The sequence below is a fragment of the Corvus brachyrhynchos genome, unplaced genomic scaffold (genome assembly GCF_000691975.1).
Source record: "Corvus brachyrhynchos isolate BGI_N302 unplaced genomic scaffold, ASM69197v1 scaffold764, whole genome shotgun sequence".
Taxonomy (NCBI): domain Eukaryota; kingdom Metazoa; phylum Chordata; class Aves; order Passeriformes; family Corvidae; genus Corvus; species Corvus brachyrhynchos.
Window position 1 is genome coordinate 53,410 of NW_008237628.1, and position 21,321 is coordinate 74,730.

The 21,321-nt window shown below is 42.2% G+C and overlaps 1 protein-coding gene and 1 long non-coding RNA gene across 7 annotated transcripts in view; both read right to left on the reverse strand.

The window, feature by feature from the left end:
- ADAMTS3 (ADAM metallopeptidase with thrombospondin type 1 motif 3) overlaps positions 1-3,108 on the reverse strand; it is a 56,440-nt gene extending 53,332 nt beyond the window's left edge. Inside the window, exon 1 of the mRNA XM_017732029.1 lies at positions 3,082-3,108. Within this exon, the coding sequence (XP_017587518.1) occupies positions 3,082-3,108 (27 nt within the window). The remainder of the gene's footprint in view (positions 1-3,081) is intronic.
- A 2,215-nt stretch (positions 3,109-5,323) lies between these two features.
- LOC108446169 overlaps positions 5,324-21,321 on the reverse strand; it is a 29,323-nt gene continuing 13,325 nt past the window's right edge. Inside the window, exons 5-10 of one of the 6 annotated variants that reach the window (XR_001861287.1) lie at positions 12,817-13,004; positions 8,235-8,521; positions 7,980-8,123; positions 7,240-7,412; positions 6,431-6,514; positions 5,324-5,484 (exon numbers count right to left, since the gene is read on the reverse strand). This is a non-coding gene — a long non-coding RNA (uncharacterized LOC108446169). The other 5 variants (XR_001861289.1, XR_001861286.1, XR_001861285.1 and 2 more) reach the window with 5 other exon arrangements.

Below are 21,321 nucleotides of genomic sequence, written 5' to 3' on the forward strand. Positions count from 1 at the left end.
GCCGGGGAACCCGCCCGGCTCCGCGCACAGACACACTGAGGCACAAATCCTGTCACTGTGCTCCCGCTGCATCCCCGGCACTCCCCACCCCTGCTACGTGCGCCTGAAATCCACCGAGAAACAACTTTCCTGTCCGTCCAGCCATCCTCCCTCCCTCCCTCCCTCCATCCATCCATCCATCCCACCCACCATCACTGCCTGCATCACACCCTGGCAGGGACTCCCAGAACAGCTCCCCAGCCCGGGACCACATCCTCAAGCTTCCATATTTCCCATTAACCCAAGGCAGACTGCAACAGCTACAGTCTTAAAAGCCCAGAAGGGTTTTGGTTGGAAGGGACCTTAAAGCTCATCTCATTCCAACCCCCTGCCATGGGGGCCACTGGACCAGGTTGCTCCAAGCCCCCTCCAACCTGGTCATGGAACACTTCTAGGGATCCAGGGGCAGCCACAGCTTCCCTGGGCAACCTGTGCCAGGGCCTCACCATTCTCATGGTAAAAAAACTTCTTCCCTATATCTAACCTAATGCTCATTCAGTTTAAAATCATCACCCCATGTTGTGCCCCAACAGTTCCCAAGGGTGCCACTGGACTGGAGTCTGACCACAAAGCCATTTCTGTCCCCACCAGCTGGGAGCTCGGCACACAACACAAAAGGAAATGGCACCCAGCCTGGGCAGAACCCAAAATCCACTTGCACCGTGCCTTCCGCAGACAGAAATCTGCGCAAACACACTCTGTACACCTTAATTTCCCCAGAAGATGTTAAGCAGCTGAAGCTGTGCGCAACCAGCTGGTAACAGATCCCACTGGGGCATCCCCAAGGGGGAAACAACTTTCCAGGAGGCAGAGATCAACTACTCCAACATCCTTGAACTCCAGCAGTGTTTAACTGAGGACTGAATTTTTTCAGGGTCAGAATTAGCCAGTATCATGAACATGTGGATCCCAGTTTAAAATCCAATTTAAAACCATTTTGTTGTACCTTCTGCATTACCACTCCTGTGAAACATCACAACCAACCAAAATCAGTTTCTGTTGGCCTCACATAGCACAAACACATGATCTGCTGCTGCTAAACGTTCTCAGAATACACTGACAGCTTAACTACAATTTTTAAGTTGACCTCCCTGCCAGAAATCATCGTATCTATATGAAAAAGAAAATACCGGTTCTACTAAATCCAAATTGCGTCACAGCAACATTAAAGAGGAGGAGAGCGTCAGCCTTGATTTTCAGGAGATACCTTGAATATTCCAACCACAGCAGCCCTGCTGTTTCAGAGGACACAGGTCCTGAACTGCACGATATCCTCTCACAAAGCAAAAAAAACACAAGGAATTTTTCTGAGAGAGTGGGAATGTATCTGTTATTACAAGTGTACAGTCATTTCTGCACATAAAACATGAAGCAGCCTGTCACATGCAGCACCAGCAGCTGCACAGAGCCACTTCTGGGAAAGCCCAGAATCGGAAAGGCTGAGGTACTCTGAAGTGCCAGCTCCGTAATTCTGCATTAAAAGGCATTTCACTTACTGTGCAACTATTCCCCGCTTTACTTCCCTCATGGTTCACTAGGTGACCTCAGACCTTGCTTATTGCACATCATTCAAATCCTGAACACAACCTTGATGTCCTTGCGGGTTTTTCTGTAATGTGACACGCCTGAGTGCTGTGTGCTGCAAACTACCTGTTTGCTGCGGGGAAACCATGAACAAGAACAAGTCTCAGGTGTTTCATTCAGGTTAATTACAGGGGCCCTTTAGGGAATCACAGACTGGTTTGGGTTGGAAGACACCTTAAACCCCATCTAGTCCCAAACCCTGTCGTGGGTATAGACACCTTCCAGAGGCACAGGGATCCAAAGTCCTGACCTCTAGTAAAGCTGTTTCTTTGCTCTTAAAAACATTCTTGCAATACAGTGTTAAGTCTGTTACCTCCTAAGTGATTAAGCTTTGCCAAACTGGCTTAAAGTGTTTCTAAATGTCAAAGAAACCAAGATACACAACAGACAGAGTTGGGGGCCACGGCAGATGCTCTGTTTTGTGGCCTATCAAAGGCTTAACAGAATTGTAAGAAAGCAAAACCAAGGTGTTAAAGTTAGATGCCCCATTTTTTCTAATAAGAAACAACACGAAGTGCCACTCCTGTAACACATGTAAATCAAGGCAGTATTTGAAAGTTCAATTTCTCATCTCCAACAGCCCAGTTTGGCACACTATTATCAGAGAAATCATAGATTTCTTGTGTGTATTTCTAGTCTGTTACACATACATATGCATATATGTATTTACATATGTGTATACATATATAGAGCTGTTAAAAATCTGTTAGGCATTTGCAATTCTAAAATCCCTCAGACTTTCTGCATCTGTGCAACTTTGGCTGATGCACGAGACTGACAGCCACAAATATTTTATGAACCTGAGACTGCGCCTGAAGCAAAGAGGCACTGAACTCTGTCTGGAAGGCTTTGCACAGGGCCAGGGTTTGGAGTGGGATGGCTGCAGCAGGATTTTGCAGGGATAATACTCAGGCGAGTAAAACATGGCATTACCTGATCTGGAACACGGTCTCCATGAGGTCTCACATCCTCTCACAGCAGAGGAATGCAACAAAGCAATTTCAAAGTCAGGCTTAATTGGAGCAAGAATTCAAACTGAGAAAATTTAAAGAATATTGCCTCTGTGGAACCAAGAGGAGTTACTGATCACGAGTTCTTGCAATGCTATTTAATCCAAGCTTCAAATATAGATTTTTTGAGACAAGCCCCTTGTAAACTCAACTATAACATCTAGCAGGAATATTTATAGTGTAACTTAACTACAACATCTAGGAATAATAGCTATCATCCAGACAAATCCCAGTCTTCGCTGATCCCGTCCACACACATGGTTTAACACTCAGTTTTGCAGTGATATTTCCTGATATTTAGGAACCATTACAATTTATTGAGTTTTTGATCTACATACGCATTTGATGACCTTTCTTAATAGGAGCCAGTTTGGAAAGCATTAATTCTGTTCGTTCTGCTGAAATATGGCTTTGGTGTCAAAACCTGACTACCTTTAATGACCGATACCTCATGCCTCAGGTTCTCATTCTCCATGGAGCCTGCCTGGATAGAAATATAATGCAAGGATGGAATCCCCTGTGAGGCAGGGTGACTGGTGACCCAGACCCTGCTCTGTGACACACCAGAACAAGTGACCATGACCTGCTCAGGTTTCCAACCTTAATGGCAAGGAGAATTTACAAGAACCAATTTTATGTTCTAAAACATTGCTGCAACAATGCAGAAACCAACCTCCTCCAGCTGCCCTGTGCGACAACTCCAGTTGTGCATCCCAAAGGTCCCAAAGCCTTTTTGGCTGAGATACCACCATTAAAATTTCAGCCTTATGTGCCATCAAGTGACTTGCCATTTGATTTCCAAACCTGCACAGAACGCTTTTTTTAGCATTATCTACGTAAGAAGGAGATCCCAGTGGCAAGGTGTCAGACCAAGATTGCCAGGCTGTATGTGAAACCCAAGCACTCTATAAAAGACAGTACCTCTAGTTTCTCCTTCATGGTGCATTAAAACTGGGAATATTAAACCACACATCCATATTTAATTCTTTTAAAGCTGCTCTTAATCTAGCAGGTTGTTAAATGAAGAAATATAGCACACCTATTATTTTTAACAAAGCAGAGCAAGATTTATGGGCAAGATTTAACCACAAGACACAGGAAACTGGAGAGAAAAATGTGAGATGTGAAAAATGTAAAAGATGTGAGATGTAAAAGACACTGTGAAAAATAAAAAGGAATTAAAAGAAGCAGTGTTTGTGAAATTAGTACAATTAGCACATGCCATAAAATTGTTCCTATTCTGAGGTGATGAGTTTTAAAACAGTATGTGCCAAATAAAATGCAATTATACCCACCCTGAATCTTGAAAAGAAATTATAACCTTGTTCCATGTCTAAGTTAATGGTTTCATTTGATGATTCAAAGGTCTTTTCCAACCTAAACAATTCTGAGATTCTATGTTCATTTCCCGCTGGCTTCACCAGCTCAACACTATTCCTTTGTAACTTACAAAGTGCTTTGGTTTTAGTCATATTCTTAGAGAAGTTTTTGGGGAGGAGGATGACTGCAGAGAAAGAAAGGGGATGTATTTTCAGTGGTTGCGTTTCTGTCACCGGTTCACACAAAACACGTTCCCATACAGAGGGAGGGAGGGAGGCTGCACACTTTAGCACTCCCTTACCTCTCAAATGTAATGAAAATCAACTTGCTTGGCATGATCCCCTAAACCCAGAAAAGGCAAAAGCTGCACCACAGAAATGAACAATGAAAAGTAAAAATCAGTAATATCCTGTTGAAAATCAGTTCCCTAAGCAAGTCGATGGGAATGACTGATTCAGCTCCAACTCACAGCTCCTTACCCCAAAGAGTTATGATGTTACCTGATTACCTCACAGAATACTCCAAATCCATCACGTCAGTAGTTTTTGTCACTTCTTTTTCCTTAATTCTATTAGAAAAGGTCATTCCATGACACAAGAGCAAATGCAGCAGTGGAGGACGGCTGCCAGCAGCGCCTTCGGTCAGCATTGTAATAACCAGTGCAGTTGGATCCCAAGAGATAACACTGTTCCTGGAAGCTGCCAGCTGCTCCAAGGGCATGCTGACCAGGACCAGTGGAAGGTGCAGACTGCATCTGACCTAACCACAACCCCACACATCAGCTTGGCATTTTATTTTATCAGTGTCTATGAAGAGACAAACAGCTGATGCCACTATCTTTCCACTAAATGCATCTCGACATTACAGCTGCAACCCTGCAAAGGATGCCAGGACAGAGACCCCCCAGCTCTCTTAGCCCTCCTGAAAATCCCAGCCAGGAGCTGTGTACACAGATCCTTCCAATTCACATACTTCCTGAGAAAGTGTACAGGCAGTCAAGAATTACCACTTTGCCTTCAATTTGCTGGGATGCTTCCAAATCACTTCCATTCCCAGAAGGAATTAAAACAGGTGCTTTGTCTCTGCAAAGCAGCTTAAGCTAAAGTCCTGATACCACTTGCTGCTCTCACACGGGGTCATGGTCATTAAATATTTAAGCCAAAACAACAGTAAGTTGAGAGGAGAGAGTGGCAAGTTTAGCAGACAAACCCCTGACTCTCTGGAGTCATCTTCTCTGCTCCCTCTCGAGGGGGCTCCAGCTGCTTTAACAGCTCAACAGAACCACGAGGCACAACCCCAAATACTGTTTAAAAAACAGAAGCTTAAATGAAAATGAGAACTGAGCTTCTGACCTTACCTAGGGTCATCTCACCACGTCACGGCCGGGGTTATTTCCAGGGCAGCATGTGAGAGCTTTCACTGCAGCAGCTTCAATAGGACTTTGCCCATGGATTAATGGATGACTTTGGCTTCTCTTTCTTACCAGCCTTTACAATTCAGGAGAACACACAGAGGGTTTCTTCTGCAGCAGCTGAGTAAAAAGACAAAAGTGAGCTAACCTCCTGACCTGCAAAATAACCTCATGGAGAAATCCATTCAACAGAGCTGCTCGCTTAGCCTGGGAAAAGGAAAAGCGGAGGAAACAATACCTTGGATGCTGCTTAAGAGGGGAAACTACCACAGCAATATTTTTGCTCAACTTCTAGGCAACTTTTAAGAAAAGTAGAAGCAGCAGGGACTCCCAATCCTACGCACCAAAGGAGGAGGAAAAGGGAGACCTTGTGCAGATGGAACATGCACGTGTTCAGTTTCAAGCGTATAAATATATATAGAAATCCCAGTGGAGCTAAAGGAGGCTGCTCTGCAAGCTCCAGTTCCAGTGTGTGGCACCACTTTGGCATTATCCAGGGTTGTGCTATGGCACAGGGGCTGCAACTCCAGAAACCCCTGGGACAGCACAGGATGGTTTACTGTTCTGATCTGCATTTAAAAAAGGATTACAACACTACATATGGTATTATTTTAGGATTTCATTTACATTCTAGCCTGTTTGCAACAAATTGCTGGATAATACCTGAAATTCACCTCGAGTTAGTAGTGTAGTTACACATAGGTAAGCATGCACATGAAAATATGTGGGGAAATATGTATAAACATTTTTCTTTGCTGTTTCCTGCTTCTTTTCTGTTGGTTAGTCAAGGTCATCACTGTTTATGACCTAAAACACAGTGGACAAGCTTATATGCACACCATGCTGTTATAAAGAGGCATGGTTGAAATCCATTTTAAAAGCTAGGCACTGGATTTCAAAGGTGAAGACAGCTTCTATTGAAACTCCTCGCTATAATGGGGGTGATCTATGTCCTAGCTCCCCTCTCTTTTGGGGGTTTTAAAGTGCACTTTTGCTTTTGTATGATAACTATATGGAGAAATACTTAAAAAACATAGTTATTTATGAATTTATTTGGTTTGCATACCTTTATCCAGACTGGAAAATTCAGTAGTAATGGCCCCCGGCTCCAGGAGGTGCCATACAGGTGTCCCAGCAACACAACAGTGCACTTTGAAAAGAATTAAAAACTGCAAAGTGTCTGATGACTAAGAAAACACTCAGGTTTCCTTCTGTCCAATACAGTTTCTAATAGGATACACACTATCGAGACCAGCATAATTAGGGCATTTCAATGTCTCCTCTTTCCATTTTATTTCCCAAATGAAATCATGGCACGTTTTGCAAAGTCTAATCAGTAATACCATTTTTTCCCTTGAAGCCAAAGCCTCGTACATCAGGGTTATGACTTCCTAGGCTTGACCTGCATTTCTTCCCAGCAGCTTCATTTAAGTTCAGTTTAAATTCAGAGAGCTGCCAAAACATCTAGAAGCAGGAGACCGCAGTTTTACGTTGTCTGGTCTCAGCAGCCTGTTCTCTTCCCATGTTCTTATTTCTCCAGCCTGCAGGGAAAAGCAGGAGAGAAGAACAGGAAGAAAGGCAAGTGCCCAAGTACTTCATGGAGCCTGATTCTTGCAGGTTCCTATCACATGCTTGAGAGCACTCACTGGGACTTCTCCTTGTGAAAAGGCTTTTCCTTAAGCCTCAAGTTGTGTGCAAAATCACACATTTGTAGGGGATCTGATACCTGTGTGAATTTAATAGATTCAGCAGAGTTCAGCCAATGAACTCAGAAGTTATTGAGGAACAACCATGAGCCTCAGGGCCCAAGCATTCTGCTGCTTTTAGTGACTTGAAGTAATCATGACCTAAGTATAATTAAAGCATGCTCCTTACCTGCATTTCTCAACTGTTCCAACTTTAACTTGGAATCTTAGCTTTCCCACGGTCTTTCTGCACCTTCCCCTCAGCCTCCCACTCCATGCAGCTAGTTTTGACTTCAGGACAAGTTACAGGAGGAGGTCCAAAACTCAAGTGTAGCATTCAGTCTCATATGGGAAGTTCATCATCTGAGGAAATTCAAGCCAAATTTAAAATATCAGTAACTGCTATCACTTGTTTACTTCACTCCCTGCCAGCATCTTTCACCTGGTTATCCCTTTTCAGAGCCTGAGGAAGAGTACCATGTCCTTCAGTGAAATATCCAAATAATTAGAATTTGTAAACTTGGATTCTTATTAGCAAAGAACTGCATTTTTAAGATAAAATACCTATTTTAATTTCAAAGGAAGAAAGGACTTAGCCTATGGCTGTTCAGTGTAAAACAAAATAAAAAAGCTCTCGTTTAATGATTCTCCTAGAGTGCCATGTAGCACGAAACCTGAGCCTTTTTCTAGTCTCTTAATTTACTACTTGCTGCCTTGCTGCTTTGTGGAAAAGACACTTGATACCAGAGTCTTTTCACAGGCTTCATTCTACACTTAACTAAGACTTGAATTCAGCACAGGAGAAAGGGGGAATTCACACCCTGGGCAAAGTGAGTGACAGCTTACAGCTTGCTGATTCCACATCCAAACCAGAAACACTCTGTAATTCAGCTCTGGGCCAAGGGCTGATCCCTTTCACTTCCCGCTTACACAAATCACTGATCGGGATCCATCAGTCGTTAGCTGAGCCCTTTGGTCTTGTTTTTCCAATGTAACAGTGTCAGAGTGGACTTTGCTGAAGGGAATTGTCCAGCGCCAGCTGCTGGAGCAGCTGCAGGTGAGCCAACCAAGGCACTGCAAAAAAAAGAACAGAGGTAATGGAAAAAAGGAGCAAGAAGATAAGGAGTATCAGCCAGCCAGGTAAGGGGAGGAAGGGGCAGAAGACAGCTAAGTGTGTCACTTCACCTGGAAGGAGGTGAGGCTATGTGCTCACTCAGCCAGGAAAAGGAACAGAAGTTGCCATTTCTGAGTGCTAGGCACTGCTACCTGGTGTGTCCTTTCATTCCACAGCAGAGGCAGAGATCTTACCTGGAAACACCGCAGGACCAGGTGATGTAAAACTTCCTTGCTGGGTACCAAACAGCAAATCAAGTGCCTTTCAGTCATCCTCAAGACCCATAGGGAACTAGGAAGTTCCCTGTGAAGGATGAACCCATCCTTCAGCCCCACAGGACACTGTGTTTCTAATTGCCCTACAAGAAATACAAACACTTGCCATTTTCCTTAATAAAAACCAAAATACCTTCAGAACTTTACGTGCACACATTACAACTTGATTATTTAAACCTTCTTCTTAAAACCTTCTATGGAAAGCCTAAAAAGCAATCACATAAAATACTAAAACTTGACTGAAATCTCAGTACCTTTTGGTCATTCTCAGTAATTTTTAGCTTGCTTTGGGCTGGCAATGGTCTGGTAACACCACTTTTATCTTTTGCAGTACATTAACTCCTTGTCTTTTGTAGATTTTACTGAATCTAATACCTTAAAGACAAATACAACAAGAAGTGCAGAATTTTATCTATTTTTCTTTACTACTCTGTAAAGGTCTGTTTTTCACGTGATTTAAACAGCAAAACCACTCATCAGCTCAGGTCATTTAAAAGGTTTTTAAGTATTGGACCAAGTTTATAGGAAAGCTTTCCTACACTGCAATCTGGCTCTAACTCCTGAGTTCATGAATGGCATGTGGGGATGATTTAAAGTTACCTTTCTCCATCGTCTGTGCCAGCAGTGAGCTGTCCCCTCTGATAAAGGGCAGAGTGGAAAGAAATCAGTAACTCCTTAAAATCACCCCAGTGGGAGCTGCCAGAGGTCAGGAATCCCAGCCCTGCTGCTACTGAAGCCCTTCATTTACTGTCCAGTGTTATATGTGTGAAGTGATTGAGTGGTTGCTCTGTTCTGCCTACTAAGTCACCTTTCTATATTTAACACATCACCGCATAAAACACCACAGTGTACCTCAAGTATGGGAGGCTCCATGTAAAATTGAACTCTACTTTAAATCTTCCTGAAAAAGCAGCCCACTCCCCACTTCTGAAGAGAACTGCTTTTCCTCTCTCTGCTCAAAAATTCCAGTAGGCAAATACATCTGAAAGTCTCAAAGAGAGCTCCGAGGACTCGAAAAAAAGAGAAACCAGCATTGAAAATATCCTGAAGTATTCTGGGTTGACAATCACATTTGTACAATAAAATATTTGTCCCTTTTTGCCCCAAAATAGCCTCTAAAATAGCTGGACGATAAGAGGTGCCTTTATACTTATGAGTCATTGGAAGCAAAGGTGAGTCCCGTTGGTGGGCCCAGCCCAAGGACCATTGCAGGCGACAGAGGCTGTGAACCGCCTGGGCTTTGACTTATCCTCTTGATGGTTCTAAGTGCTGGCAGCACAGGATGCTTTATTCCTGTTTTTATTTATGCTACAGTATCATTCCCAGCCCTTCAGCTTTGCATTTTTTTTCATCCCAGCTTCTGCTGATGCGCCCCATCTGCGCTGCCCTGGGCTGGGACCGCCCATTCTGCCTGAGTCAGCAGCACCACACTGACCCACTGCTCTACCCCAGGTTCCTTTTCCAAATAGCAACATATTTCGATTAATCCCACTCTATCTATTCCAATGCACTCACATTTTTATACAGTGATATTGAAGAAGGAGAGATCCTTAGTATAAACTGGTGTCGTTCCTTAGAAAACATAGGATCACTTCCAGGCACCAAGGGGTCGGTACACCCAAGAGGTAAGAGGCTTTTAGCCTAAAATACAGATTAATAAAGGATATTGTTGCAGCAAGAAGAAGCAAAAGGAAGAGGCACCGAGTGAAAAGTATGATAGGAAAGAAGACTCTTCAGACAGTTAAAAACCACAAGGCCCAAGCTAAAGCCTCTGGAAAACATTTCAGTGGTCTGTGAAAATCCTTATCAAAGGACCCTTGGCCTTCTTGGTCTGACTGATAAGCTAAGCAACCTTTCACTTCTTATTTTAAAGAATCCCCAGTTAAAGTAAGTATCTTTCATGCCAGTTACGATACAACCCAAGCTTCATTATTTTGCATGGGGGAGGCCTTTTTTGCCATTAAGACATTCCAATTAACCTCTTTCCATACTGTTGCCAACACTGAAGTCTAAAGTTAGTGAAAAAAGGTCACTCTCTCACTTCCCAGATTTATCTAAGAATCAAGGGAGTGAAGATCTGTCACTACAAGCTGTATCCTGAGGATCTTTCTCTTCACAACTACTACCATTTATTAGAAAACAATACACAGGCTACTAAGATCTCTTGAAAATGGATTAAATTGACACTAAATGATGGAAAATCGCAAATAATTGTATTTTTTTTGCTAATTTACTATGGAGAGAAGACTTTTAAAATTACTTTTTTTGTGTGTACATATGTGCTTCCTTCATGCATTTTTGCTGTCCAATTCTAACAAAATTTGGCAAATAGGTAGAGATCTCCAAGATGCAGTTTCCTTGTTAAGAAGACGTTGCTCCTGCAAATTTTGCAATCTAAGTAGTAGGTTAAGGAGAAGACTGTCCAAGTGGCCTAAAAGAAAAGCTGTAACATCAGCCTCACTGGGAAATAAATCCTTCAGAATACATCAAGGAAATACTGAATTACTTTTTCCATTATATAATTTAAGTCCTTATATTATATTGAAGCAATGTCATCCCATGCACAGGAATGGTTCCTAAGTGAAAAATACAAAGCTTCTGTTTTGGCTGCACAGGTACATGCTAAATAATAATTATGAATTAAATGCCAAAAGTCCTCAGTGTGACGCAGATAGACCAGATTATCCCTAAAATACTTGTCAGAACTTTTCCTTGTGAATTAAGTCCTGTGCTGCAGAAGAACACTTACGGACATGAGGAACCTGAAATATCTATAATCCCATATTAGTGCTCTTATTTTTTTAGCTTCTCAGGTGCTTTGCAGGGGGATTTGTGTGCAAATCATTTGAATTCAAAGTGTAAAAGCAGAAAACGAGAAAAATGAATGATTTAACTGTCAACCATTTTTAAAGACACTGCCTTAAAGATACAAAGGGTCTGAGATCAAACAAAATAAACAGAATTCGAAGTTTGTGCCTAGCAGCTGACACTTGCCAGATCTGAAAGGAGAGAGCTAGACCTGCAAACAACACTGATAAACCCAGGAGCCACGAGGTTATACAGGTACTTCAGGACTGAACTACCTGCACTGCAAAGAAAAAGGCTCCTCCATCAGCTTTCTAGATGAAGGAGAGCAAAACAAATACTATTAACAACCCTGTCTGTTTTTTCCTAAGAATTATCCTAGGAGCAAAAAGACGGGAAAAATGCCCATCAAAGTCTTACTGATTTTATATCCTGTCCTAGGGACTTCCTAATTAATCTGTGGCTCCAAACTGATTTTAAATAATGTTCATTGTTAATAATGTGTTGGACATTCTTTCAGCCTCTTTTTTGAGTTTTAATACTGGTTAAAATTATTTCATAGAATTGAATTCAAATTTAGGGTTACAATCTAGCAAGAAGGAGCTGAAGGAAAAATAAAATCTAAGCCTGAGTGTCCAGAAGTGACACATTTCAATATTCTACTGCCTAAAGTTCTGAGAAAATGTACAGCTACCTTCCCAGAAAATTAGTTTTCATCATGCAAGAGCAAAGCTGGCTTATTCTTTCTGCGCCTGTACACAGTACAATATGCTCTGCCCTTTCCAATAGGATACTTGGGGTATAATCCCAGTGTTGGGTGAAGTCCAAGCTATGAAATAAGATTTACCACGAGAAACCTGGTGCCAAGATGGTGACATGAAAATCCTGAGTTGAAAACACTGGTTTTTGTGAAGTAGCTAATGGTTGTGACTGAAGGAGTCTTGGTAGGACTGATTTTTGAAGGTTAAACTTTACTGTTTCCCATTTAAATGGACACAGAAAGATATTGGGCTGGTACTGTCTTTAAAATAAGTACACAAAAATCAGAGTCTAACTTTAGTATCCAATATTCTCTACTTCTCACCAAACTAAAGATGATTTCAGGTACATGATTCCAAATGGGGAGGTGATGCAACTGTTTCTGCCCTTTGGGGCCACAGAGGAACTCAATTATCAGGGCACATAGAGCCATAGATAGGCTGGAACGGTGCCAATACAACAGCGGTGGTGGCTGGAATTACTTTGGAATTAGATAGTGATAGTTGTCTAAAACTGGAAGAAGCCAAGAGAGGAAAAAGAAGTATCTTGTTAAAAAGTGTTAAGAATCTTGCACATCAAGTTACTTACTTCTGTGAAGGAGGCAAAAACCTTGCAGTCAGAGGCCTGGCTCCCTCCTCACTGCTGCAGTCCCAAGTCAGTAACTCCCTCTCTCCCTGTTCTTCACTCTCACCTTCTTCCTACTTGGCTCAGCAGCCCAAGTGTTCCAAGGATGACCTGCTGACGTGCTTCCCACACCACAGACTGAGAAACCACAAAGTGTCTGGACGCATGAGCGAGACACTAAGATCCTTACCTGCTGCCTTGTTCCTTTTTCTGCGTGACTTTCCTGCTGCAGCCGGTGCCAGCCACCACAGAGCCATTTCTTTGGAATTCACCACCCCAGGAGATGTTGCTGCCATGGTGGGAATCGGTGCTTGGCAGCACTTCTGCGCCTCTTGACTCACACGATGCTTTTGGCTCATTTTCAATCATTTCCTTGAGCTACAGAAGAAAGAAACAAATTGTTAAAGAGCAAAAACAGCTGTAAAAAAAGTCACTCAGCGATGTAAGCCATGAAATCTGCGTTCTAGGAAGAGGAAACATGCATGTTTCCAGACATATAAAAGCTCCAGCACATGCAGCACAAGAGAGAAAATTAACTCATGTTCATCAGAAATCTACTTTCACATCTCAAAGATACTTGAACCGACATTTAACCACACCTAAAGAAGGTAATAGGTGATTCTTCTTCCTTCGAGCCCGGCTGATGTCTCTGTGCAAGGTTCTGTATGAAAAGACAAGAGACAACCCTGCAAAAGTTCCAGGGAAAAGACACAAAAAGAAAGAAAATGTAATTGGAAATGCACAGAATTTAAGTTTCATCCAGTGCTGGGCCGTTTGCATAACAGCGCAAGTATCACTCCACATCTGTTTGGATTTCCAGTTCCTGTTCCTTTTTTGTTGTTGTTGCTGTTTTTCTTTTTTCTTTTCTAAGAGAACAGTCATTGGAAGTTCACCACAGGCTGCTGAATCAAAGCAAATGACATCCAGGTCAAGTTACACTTCCAGAAACACACAGGCAGCTCATTTCTCTGCATAAAGACTTAAAATGGATTGGCACTGCAAGTCCGGGAAGAACGGAGCCATCACCAGCACAAGCAGCACTGGGTGACATCTCACATTTATGGAGCATCACACCATCTAAAGATAAGTGATCCCGAGGGGGTCACAATGGTTCCCAAAGTGATTTAATGCCCACGGAAACTCAAGAGTGAGGGGACTTCTGATGCATCCTTGTTCCATCTGACATCAGAGTTCTGACTGCCAGCAGGGATGAGAGGAACAATGACACAGGGGCCATCACTGCACAACTCTGCAGAGGACAACAGCCTCTTCCCAGCTGAAACAACTGGAGGAAAATCTTTTAAATCTTGCACATATTTCAGAAGAATAATTTGTTTGAGGAAGTGGCCTTCAAATAAAACATGGACTTACACAAACTGAAACCATCCGGCATTCCATGCAGCACATTTGACTTAACAATGAGGCAACTGCCTCGGGGCATCTTCGCGGTGCTGGGAATGACATGGATTTGCATTTGCAAAGGCCCTTTGTAATCCCTTCCCGCGTTTCAACTCTGTCATCATCCCCACCCGCCTCTCCTGGCCATCTCGGTGTCACAGTGAACGGCATGAAGCCCGTACTCAGGGTGACCAAAGAGCCCAACACACAGAAAATACTGCTCCCAAACCCTCCAGAGTGCTTTGCCTGCTCATTCTAACAATTCCAGATGTTGCTCTCGGAGTTGAGCCTCGCTGTGCACATCAGCTCTCTCTTACTGTTTTAGCTGTGGTTTACTATTTGGAACTGGGAAGAGATCACTCTGAGGAATGCAGCTTAAACGAAGACTGCATTTTAAGTGGATGTTTCTGTTTGGAAAGCAAAGCTTCAGGAAACAAGGCAAGGTACAGAATGGAGAAGCACTTCTCAGAGGGCTGCATTGATTAGACTGCAGGAAGGAGCAGCACAGCTGAAAATAGCCAAAACAGAGTCAATAGGAAACCTCTGTGAGCCGTTGGACATTGTGGTCTGGTCCTGGAGCCAGCGGATAAACCCGAGGGCTGGGAATGCATCATCCAAACTCTGACCCCAGCTAGATATAATTATGTGAACAATGCAAATTGGAAAAAGATTTAATCTCAGATAGTTTTGTGCGAGATGGGGATTCATAGTTCATGACATATTTATAATGAGATGGCTTTGCTTTCTCAAAGGCACAATAATTATCAGCTTCAAGCAGCTTCTGCATTGAGAAATACTGCTATTTAACTCACTTGACAGCTGCTGCATTCAGTCACGTAAAGACACAACTACATTTATCTGCACCTCCGCTCCTCCCTGTACATCACTTCATTCAATCCCTTCCAGAGACACCCGTCTCTAGGACAGCACTTCCAGCAGGACATAGAATTGAAGAAACCTCTCCATTAACTCCTTATGGTTTATAAATAAATAGCTTTTGTATAAAACAGCATTGACAGAAAACACAACGAACGTGTTTTTCTAGAAATGTCAGACCCAGAGGAAAAAAAAGATTCCTGTCATTATTATAGCTACTGGGCATGAATAATATTGTTTACTAGTAAAAATTGCACAGCAAAAGAAACGTAACTAAGAAACATAACTAAGAAACAGAAGGGAGTGTCCTACAAAAAAGGTCTCCTACCTGATCCCAGATTCAGACACAACATCTGGCTGATGCACAGAAAGCTTTATGTAGCTACCAGTATTGTTTTCTTCAGGAAGGACTGACTACCCAAATATCCTCAGCTGGCATGGGCGGAATTCAAGAAAAAACCTTCATTGACTTATGCCTTAGGAAGAGTTGGACTTCTCTGAAGACTGCAGCAACTAAGAGGTGAAAACTACTTTTAAGATGAGCACTTTGCAAGTGGCTACCCAGGAGAAAAAAAACAAAGCAGCAGCAAGAAAGAAGGATATTCTGCACGGAACGAGCAAATCAAGAAGTAAAACACAGCTTCCTAATTTTGAAAATAAAAAACGAGGTTTCCATGTTAAATCTAGAATTGAAAAATTGCTCTATCCAGCAATTCTGCATGGAAAGTCATTTGAACTTGCAAGTGGGTGCCTGGTTTCAAAAGGATTAGTTACCTTTCCAGCTTTATATCCAGCTCTTTATAGGTCTCAGGATCACAGTAACTCACCAGCTGGATGCCATCAGCATGTGCAGTACGTAAAACAGCATAAAGCAGAGGGGCAAAAATCTACTTAATTTTGTAAGGAAGGAGGTGCCAGAAGACTGACACATATGGCCAGGGCCAAGGGTTCCGGTGCATCGGGAATTGGTTCCAGGGCACCATTCCAACTCCATATGAGCACTGCGAGTAACACATCACCATTTCAAACTGCTTATCAGCCTCAGAAAAAAGGAAGAAGAACTGCAGATTACATTTATGTATCATGCTGTAACAGTACCTTCTCATTTTGAGGGGGAACCAGTAGCAAAGCACATCTGAGAATAGCAGCTTTCAGCAAGATGAAGAAAGGGACTGGTTTGATTTACAGCTGTATGACTTATGGCCACATCTGGCAATACAAGGCCAAGGAATTTCATGGGGAAGGAAATGCCACTTGATGCTTTTACAATTAAAGCAGACAATGCAGAGATAGTTTACACAAAGCAACTATTTTTTCTTGGGAACATTCACCTAAAACCTTGGGCCATGACCAGTGGGGAGACTACATTCAAAATGACAGTTCTGATTGCTTTGGACCTTCATTTCCGAAATTATTACAGGAAGAAAAGCAAGTCTTTTCTGTTAGCAATGATAATGAGAATTTTTATCTAAAAATATCTTACATGTGCTCAGCAAAGCCAAAATTGTTTCTGCTATTAGTTAACTATTTTGTTTAAATGATATTCTGAATATACAGCTGGCAGAGACAGCACTTGGCTGCTCTCTGTCCTGGTTACAAGGTAAGGGAAGCCAGACAAACACAGGTCCTTAAATTCTGGTGGGTTTTGGGAAAATTCCAGATCCACTGAAGCAGTTTGAACTGTTAAGACAGAATTCATGCTTCTCATTAGCATAATTCACTCTAATAGGCCTCTGAAGGCTTTCCATTTTTGGCAACGTTCTTTTAATGAGGCTCAAGTTGGATCTGTACATTTTACGTTGTAAAATATTTAAAATAAACACCCCATACAGAAATCTTGCTGATCTTCAGAAAAACAATGAGTTAAAACAACCAGCTGAAAAACCTGTACTAATACAATGAAAAAGGGAACAACTTCAGATGAAAGAGAAATGTTGTCCTAAGGAAGGTTCCTTTTAAATCCTGGCAAAGTATCATCCATTTCAGCTGGATATTCCTACTGGAATGACACAGAGCTGTGCTGAAATGATATAACTGTGAGTTTTACTCTGGATGGATTAAGAATAATTGCTCACTCTGAGATCTACACAGAAGAAAAGTGCCACTGCTCTCACACAGAAGATTTCATCAGCTTGAGGAAAGCAAGGGAAAGCTGCAAGTTTCAACGCTGAAACTACAGCACTAAAAATCACTCCAGTATTAACACCTGAGTTTTCCTACTTCCCTAGGAAGGGAGTGTAAAAGCAGAGAATGGCAAGGGAAACAGAAATAGCAAAGCAGAGACTTAAACACGAAGAAGGCAGAGATATGTACTTACAAGTTAAGACTGAATACAAAATGAAAAGAAAAAGTCCATAGAAAATTAAATAAGGAGAGAGGCAGCTGGTATTTCCCAAAGTTCTCCCACTGAAATGATATAAAAGGGAATATATTCAAATGTCTGAACAGCCCCTAGGGCTGGGATTTCCTTAACTCTGACTTCATTTCCCTTAAACAAAGGTATTATCTCAGCAACTCCACACCAAAAGGAAATAGAGATGGCAGAACCAACTTAAGTGCTCCTGTACCATGCTGAAGACTCTGAAATACAGGATACTTCTCTCAGGGTCTACTTGGGGCAATATCAGATTACTGGAAGATTGGACTATAAATGGCAATAGTGGACTTTCCTCACTCTCATTAAACTGGAAAAGGCTTGCTTGCTCTTAGAGATATAATTAAATTCTGTTTAGCTGCCACTTATCCAGTGTAAATGAACCATTTAATGCAAAACTCCTCACACAGACACACAGATAGATCAACCTGATGGCCGCAGTGCAGCAAACTCCATTAAGTTCTGGATAGTTCTGGATTTTTTTCAAATCCACTGACCTTCTCCACATCCACTGAGCTCAGTTTTACCAGACATGCATTGGCAAATGAGTGTTCCAAAGGCAGACAGCAGCATCAACACATGCTGCACTAGAGATTGAGGTGGGGCAGAGCTGCTAAGGCAGCTTCGCTGCTCCTGCTTCTTCCTTTACATCAGACACAGCCATTGATTTTTCTCTCCTTTCCGGTGCCAGCTATGACTTTTTCTCTTAGGTTAGTCATTTAAAAGAGAAGTCATCCTTCCCCATTCTTGTCTTGTCCCCCCAGCATCAGGTCAGAACAAAGGGAAGAAGCAGTGACAGTCCCAAAAAGTTGTTCTTCTCCCAAGGAAGGCACAAACAGGAAACGGATGTTTTCCACTGGGGAAGGACATGAGACAGGAGTGGTGCCAACAGCTGTCTGCCTTTGCAAGGGCTGAGGAGGCAAAGGGATGAAGACTAAAGTGCTCTTACTGTCCCACGTGTGACATAAACATGCTGCAACGTAACATGGAAAGGGGCTTTCTGTCCTAAGGTAACTCATCTCTGTGCCTCTCCTACAAACATCACATATCCCACCCATAACTCCCATCCCACTAAGAACACAAAGTCACTTATATTCTAAAGTTTGTATCCTTGATTAATACCAACTCCAAATTTGCCAAGCTGGCCGACAGAACTGATTTTCCCAGTCCTCTGCTCATGGTGGCTGCTGGTGAAATGAAGCAGTACATACTCCAGACAAAGTATTCATCCACACACCACACAAGTCACCGAGGCATTCCCTAAAGAGGAGTCTGAACTGTCCCCCACATCACAGTGGTACAGACGCAGGCAGTAACTACCCAAAAATCCCATGAGAAACCCTAACCTCAGCATTTCCTTTCATTACACAATGCTGAAGTCAGCTCCTCAACATCCCACAGATGTTTAGTCAGCATTTTTTCAAAGCCCCTGGTACTTTCTCAGGTATGTCTTTGCTCTCATCACCTGTGAAAGGATGAAAGAACCAAAAAGGAAGCATTTGATCACTTTATACCTTATCATTTGCATGCTATTTATTTATTCTTCCCAGACTAGGCAGGTAAACTTGAGGTTTAGCCTTTCCTTCACTCCTCTCCCTTGGTGTTTGAATCCTGCAGCCCAGGAACACAGAACAGCAGTAGCGTAGCCTCTTCAGGTTTCACCGGTTTTTTGATGTTCTGACTCCTTTTGTCACTCTTTGACCCTGGACACTCTGGACTTCAGCTGCAGCAATCACCAGAGTCTGGGTAGGCTGGAGATCAAAACACAGCCAGGGACAGAGACAGGGAAATATAATTTCTCTATTAATATGTTAATGACTCTGTCCTGATTACTGTGAGCACCAAATGATTTCCCTCTCAGTCTGAGAGATGGGAGAGAACTGACACCTCCATTTTTCTGCACAATAATGCTGTCATCAGCCTCAAATTTGGGCTGCTTCTGAAGGGAGTTATTGCTCTGTAAAAATGAAGCCCAGTGCTGCTGCTGCTCTATGTTAACTACCATCAACTGGTTTCTGAAAAAATACCATGCCATAAATATACCTAAAATGGTGGTTTTCTGAGGCTTCCCTTCAGAATCCATCAATTTAATCAAGGCACAGGCAGGAAGGCTGAAGAAGAGCCTGTGGGGAGCTGATCACCTGAGACAGTGCCAAGATCTTCATCAGTTGCAGCAGTTTAAAATTAGAACTTTCCAATTTCAAGGAAGGCTTTATGATACTCTGAGATGTAGTGCTCCTTACTGGAATTCCTTTTCCCAAGAGGCTAAAGCCTGCCTGGTACCGTTTTTTCATACTACTGCTGGCTTTTAGGAGGTTTAATCCTGCTTCCATGAAGGGCAGAACTCTGAAGGATTTCTCACATTGAAGACAGAGATAAAATAAGAAATAACAATAAACAAATAATGTGCTGAGCATTTAAAGAAAAAAACCAGAGATTACTCACTCTGACTTATTCTGAGGTAAGAGATGAAACTTGCTATAGGTTTGTAAGGTTGTTCACCAGTGGCATCACCTGAGCTTCTAAGAAATAGCCTTTATCCTTTACGGACTTCCTTAAAATAATTATACTGATTGATTTTTAAACCGTTTTTCTAATCAATGGATTGATTCTGTTACAATGTATTTCAGCTTTTATTATGATGATGCAAAATGCCCTCATTTGCCATTTGGGAAGAATTTAGAATAGGTAATGAGTTTAAGTACAGTAAAAACAAAAACCAAATATTAGAAGAAAGAGCAAAACAGGCCACAGGGATGCATACAGTTTAACAAATTTGAGCACATTTTAACAGAAATGCTATGCTCTGCAGTGACCTGCTGGGATACAAATCAAACCTATGGCTGCTGGCTATGGGCCAGGTAAATTCAAACCATGTGACAAGGCCTCTTCTACATTTTATTACTTCTTTTTTTTTGATCCCAGGTTTCTTTAAGAGAAAAATCCTTTGTACATCTCCCAGGTACAGCTCACCTTAGTGTAAGAAATGTGTTGTGACACTAAGCTGGTGTAAACCAAGGCAAATTCATTGATTTAATGGAGCGATGCTGTTTAGTATTATTTATCTCATTGTTTTTATGGTTTGAGAAGAAATTATTTGAGTTCTTGTTTCAGGTGTGTTATATCCTCATTTTTACAACGATGTAAGAGCCCAATATTTCCAGTTCTGGCATTATGTGTTTTAACATGGCATTTCTCCAGCATTTTCCACTTTGGCTGTTACAAGGCCATGACTGAACTAACACCACAGCAGAGAGTCAAAGAATTACTGCTAAAATACATTGTGACTTCAGTACAGGCTAAGATTCCGCATGGATGCTTGGAATAAATCACTCTTGGCAGCTCCTGTAGTATTTGGTGCTGTTCCCAACATCTCCATTCCTGGGCTGATGTAATTAGAGGGCACACAACTGGCTTAAGCTTCTACAAGTGAGTGCAAATGCTTTATTTAAAGATCAGCCTTGGACTCCTTAAAAAAAATCAATTACAAAAACATTTTACCCTGACTTTCACCTGGACAGACAAGTCACAGTCTCAAACTCGAATTAGCATTCCTCATTGCATCTCACTTCTTCTTTGTGTGTACTTACCTTCAACAATTTCTCTCATCTACAGGAGGAACGTCAAAGAATCAAATTCCTATGACCCTGTTAGGATCAGTCAGCTGTCACTTCCTCAGAAGCCTTTCCAAGGAATAAGAGGGCACAGAAGGCAGACCCTCCAGGAGAAGATTTCTCTGCAAAGAGATATCTGCTCTGGCTGCTCCGAAGACCCTGCAGAAATCTCAGGAGAGCTGGAATAAACTTGGAGGTTCCCAAGATTTCTAGAGGCTGCTAGGAATACAGTATGTCAGGAGTTTTATCCCACAAAATGGGAGTCAGAACTGCCTGACTCATCACAAAACAGGCTTTACCATAGAAAAACCATGAGTAAGTGAGGAGAATTTTTCTGGGAGTCTGCATTTCTTCCCATCCAGCCAGACAGCTGAGCTAGGACTTTCAGAATAATACTGAAATTAACTTCACCACACAAAGAGAAGACAATATT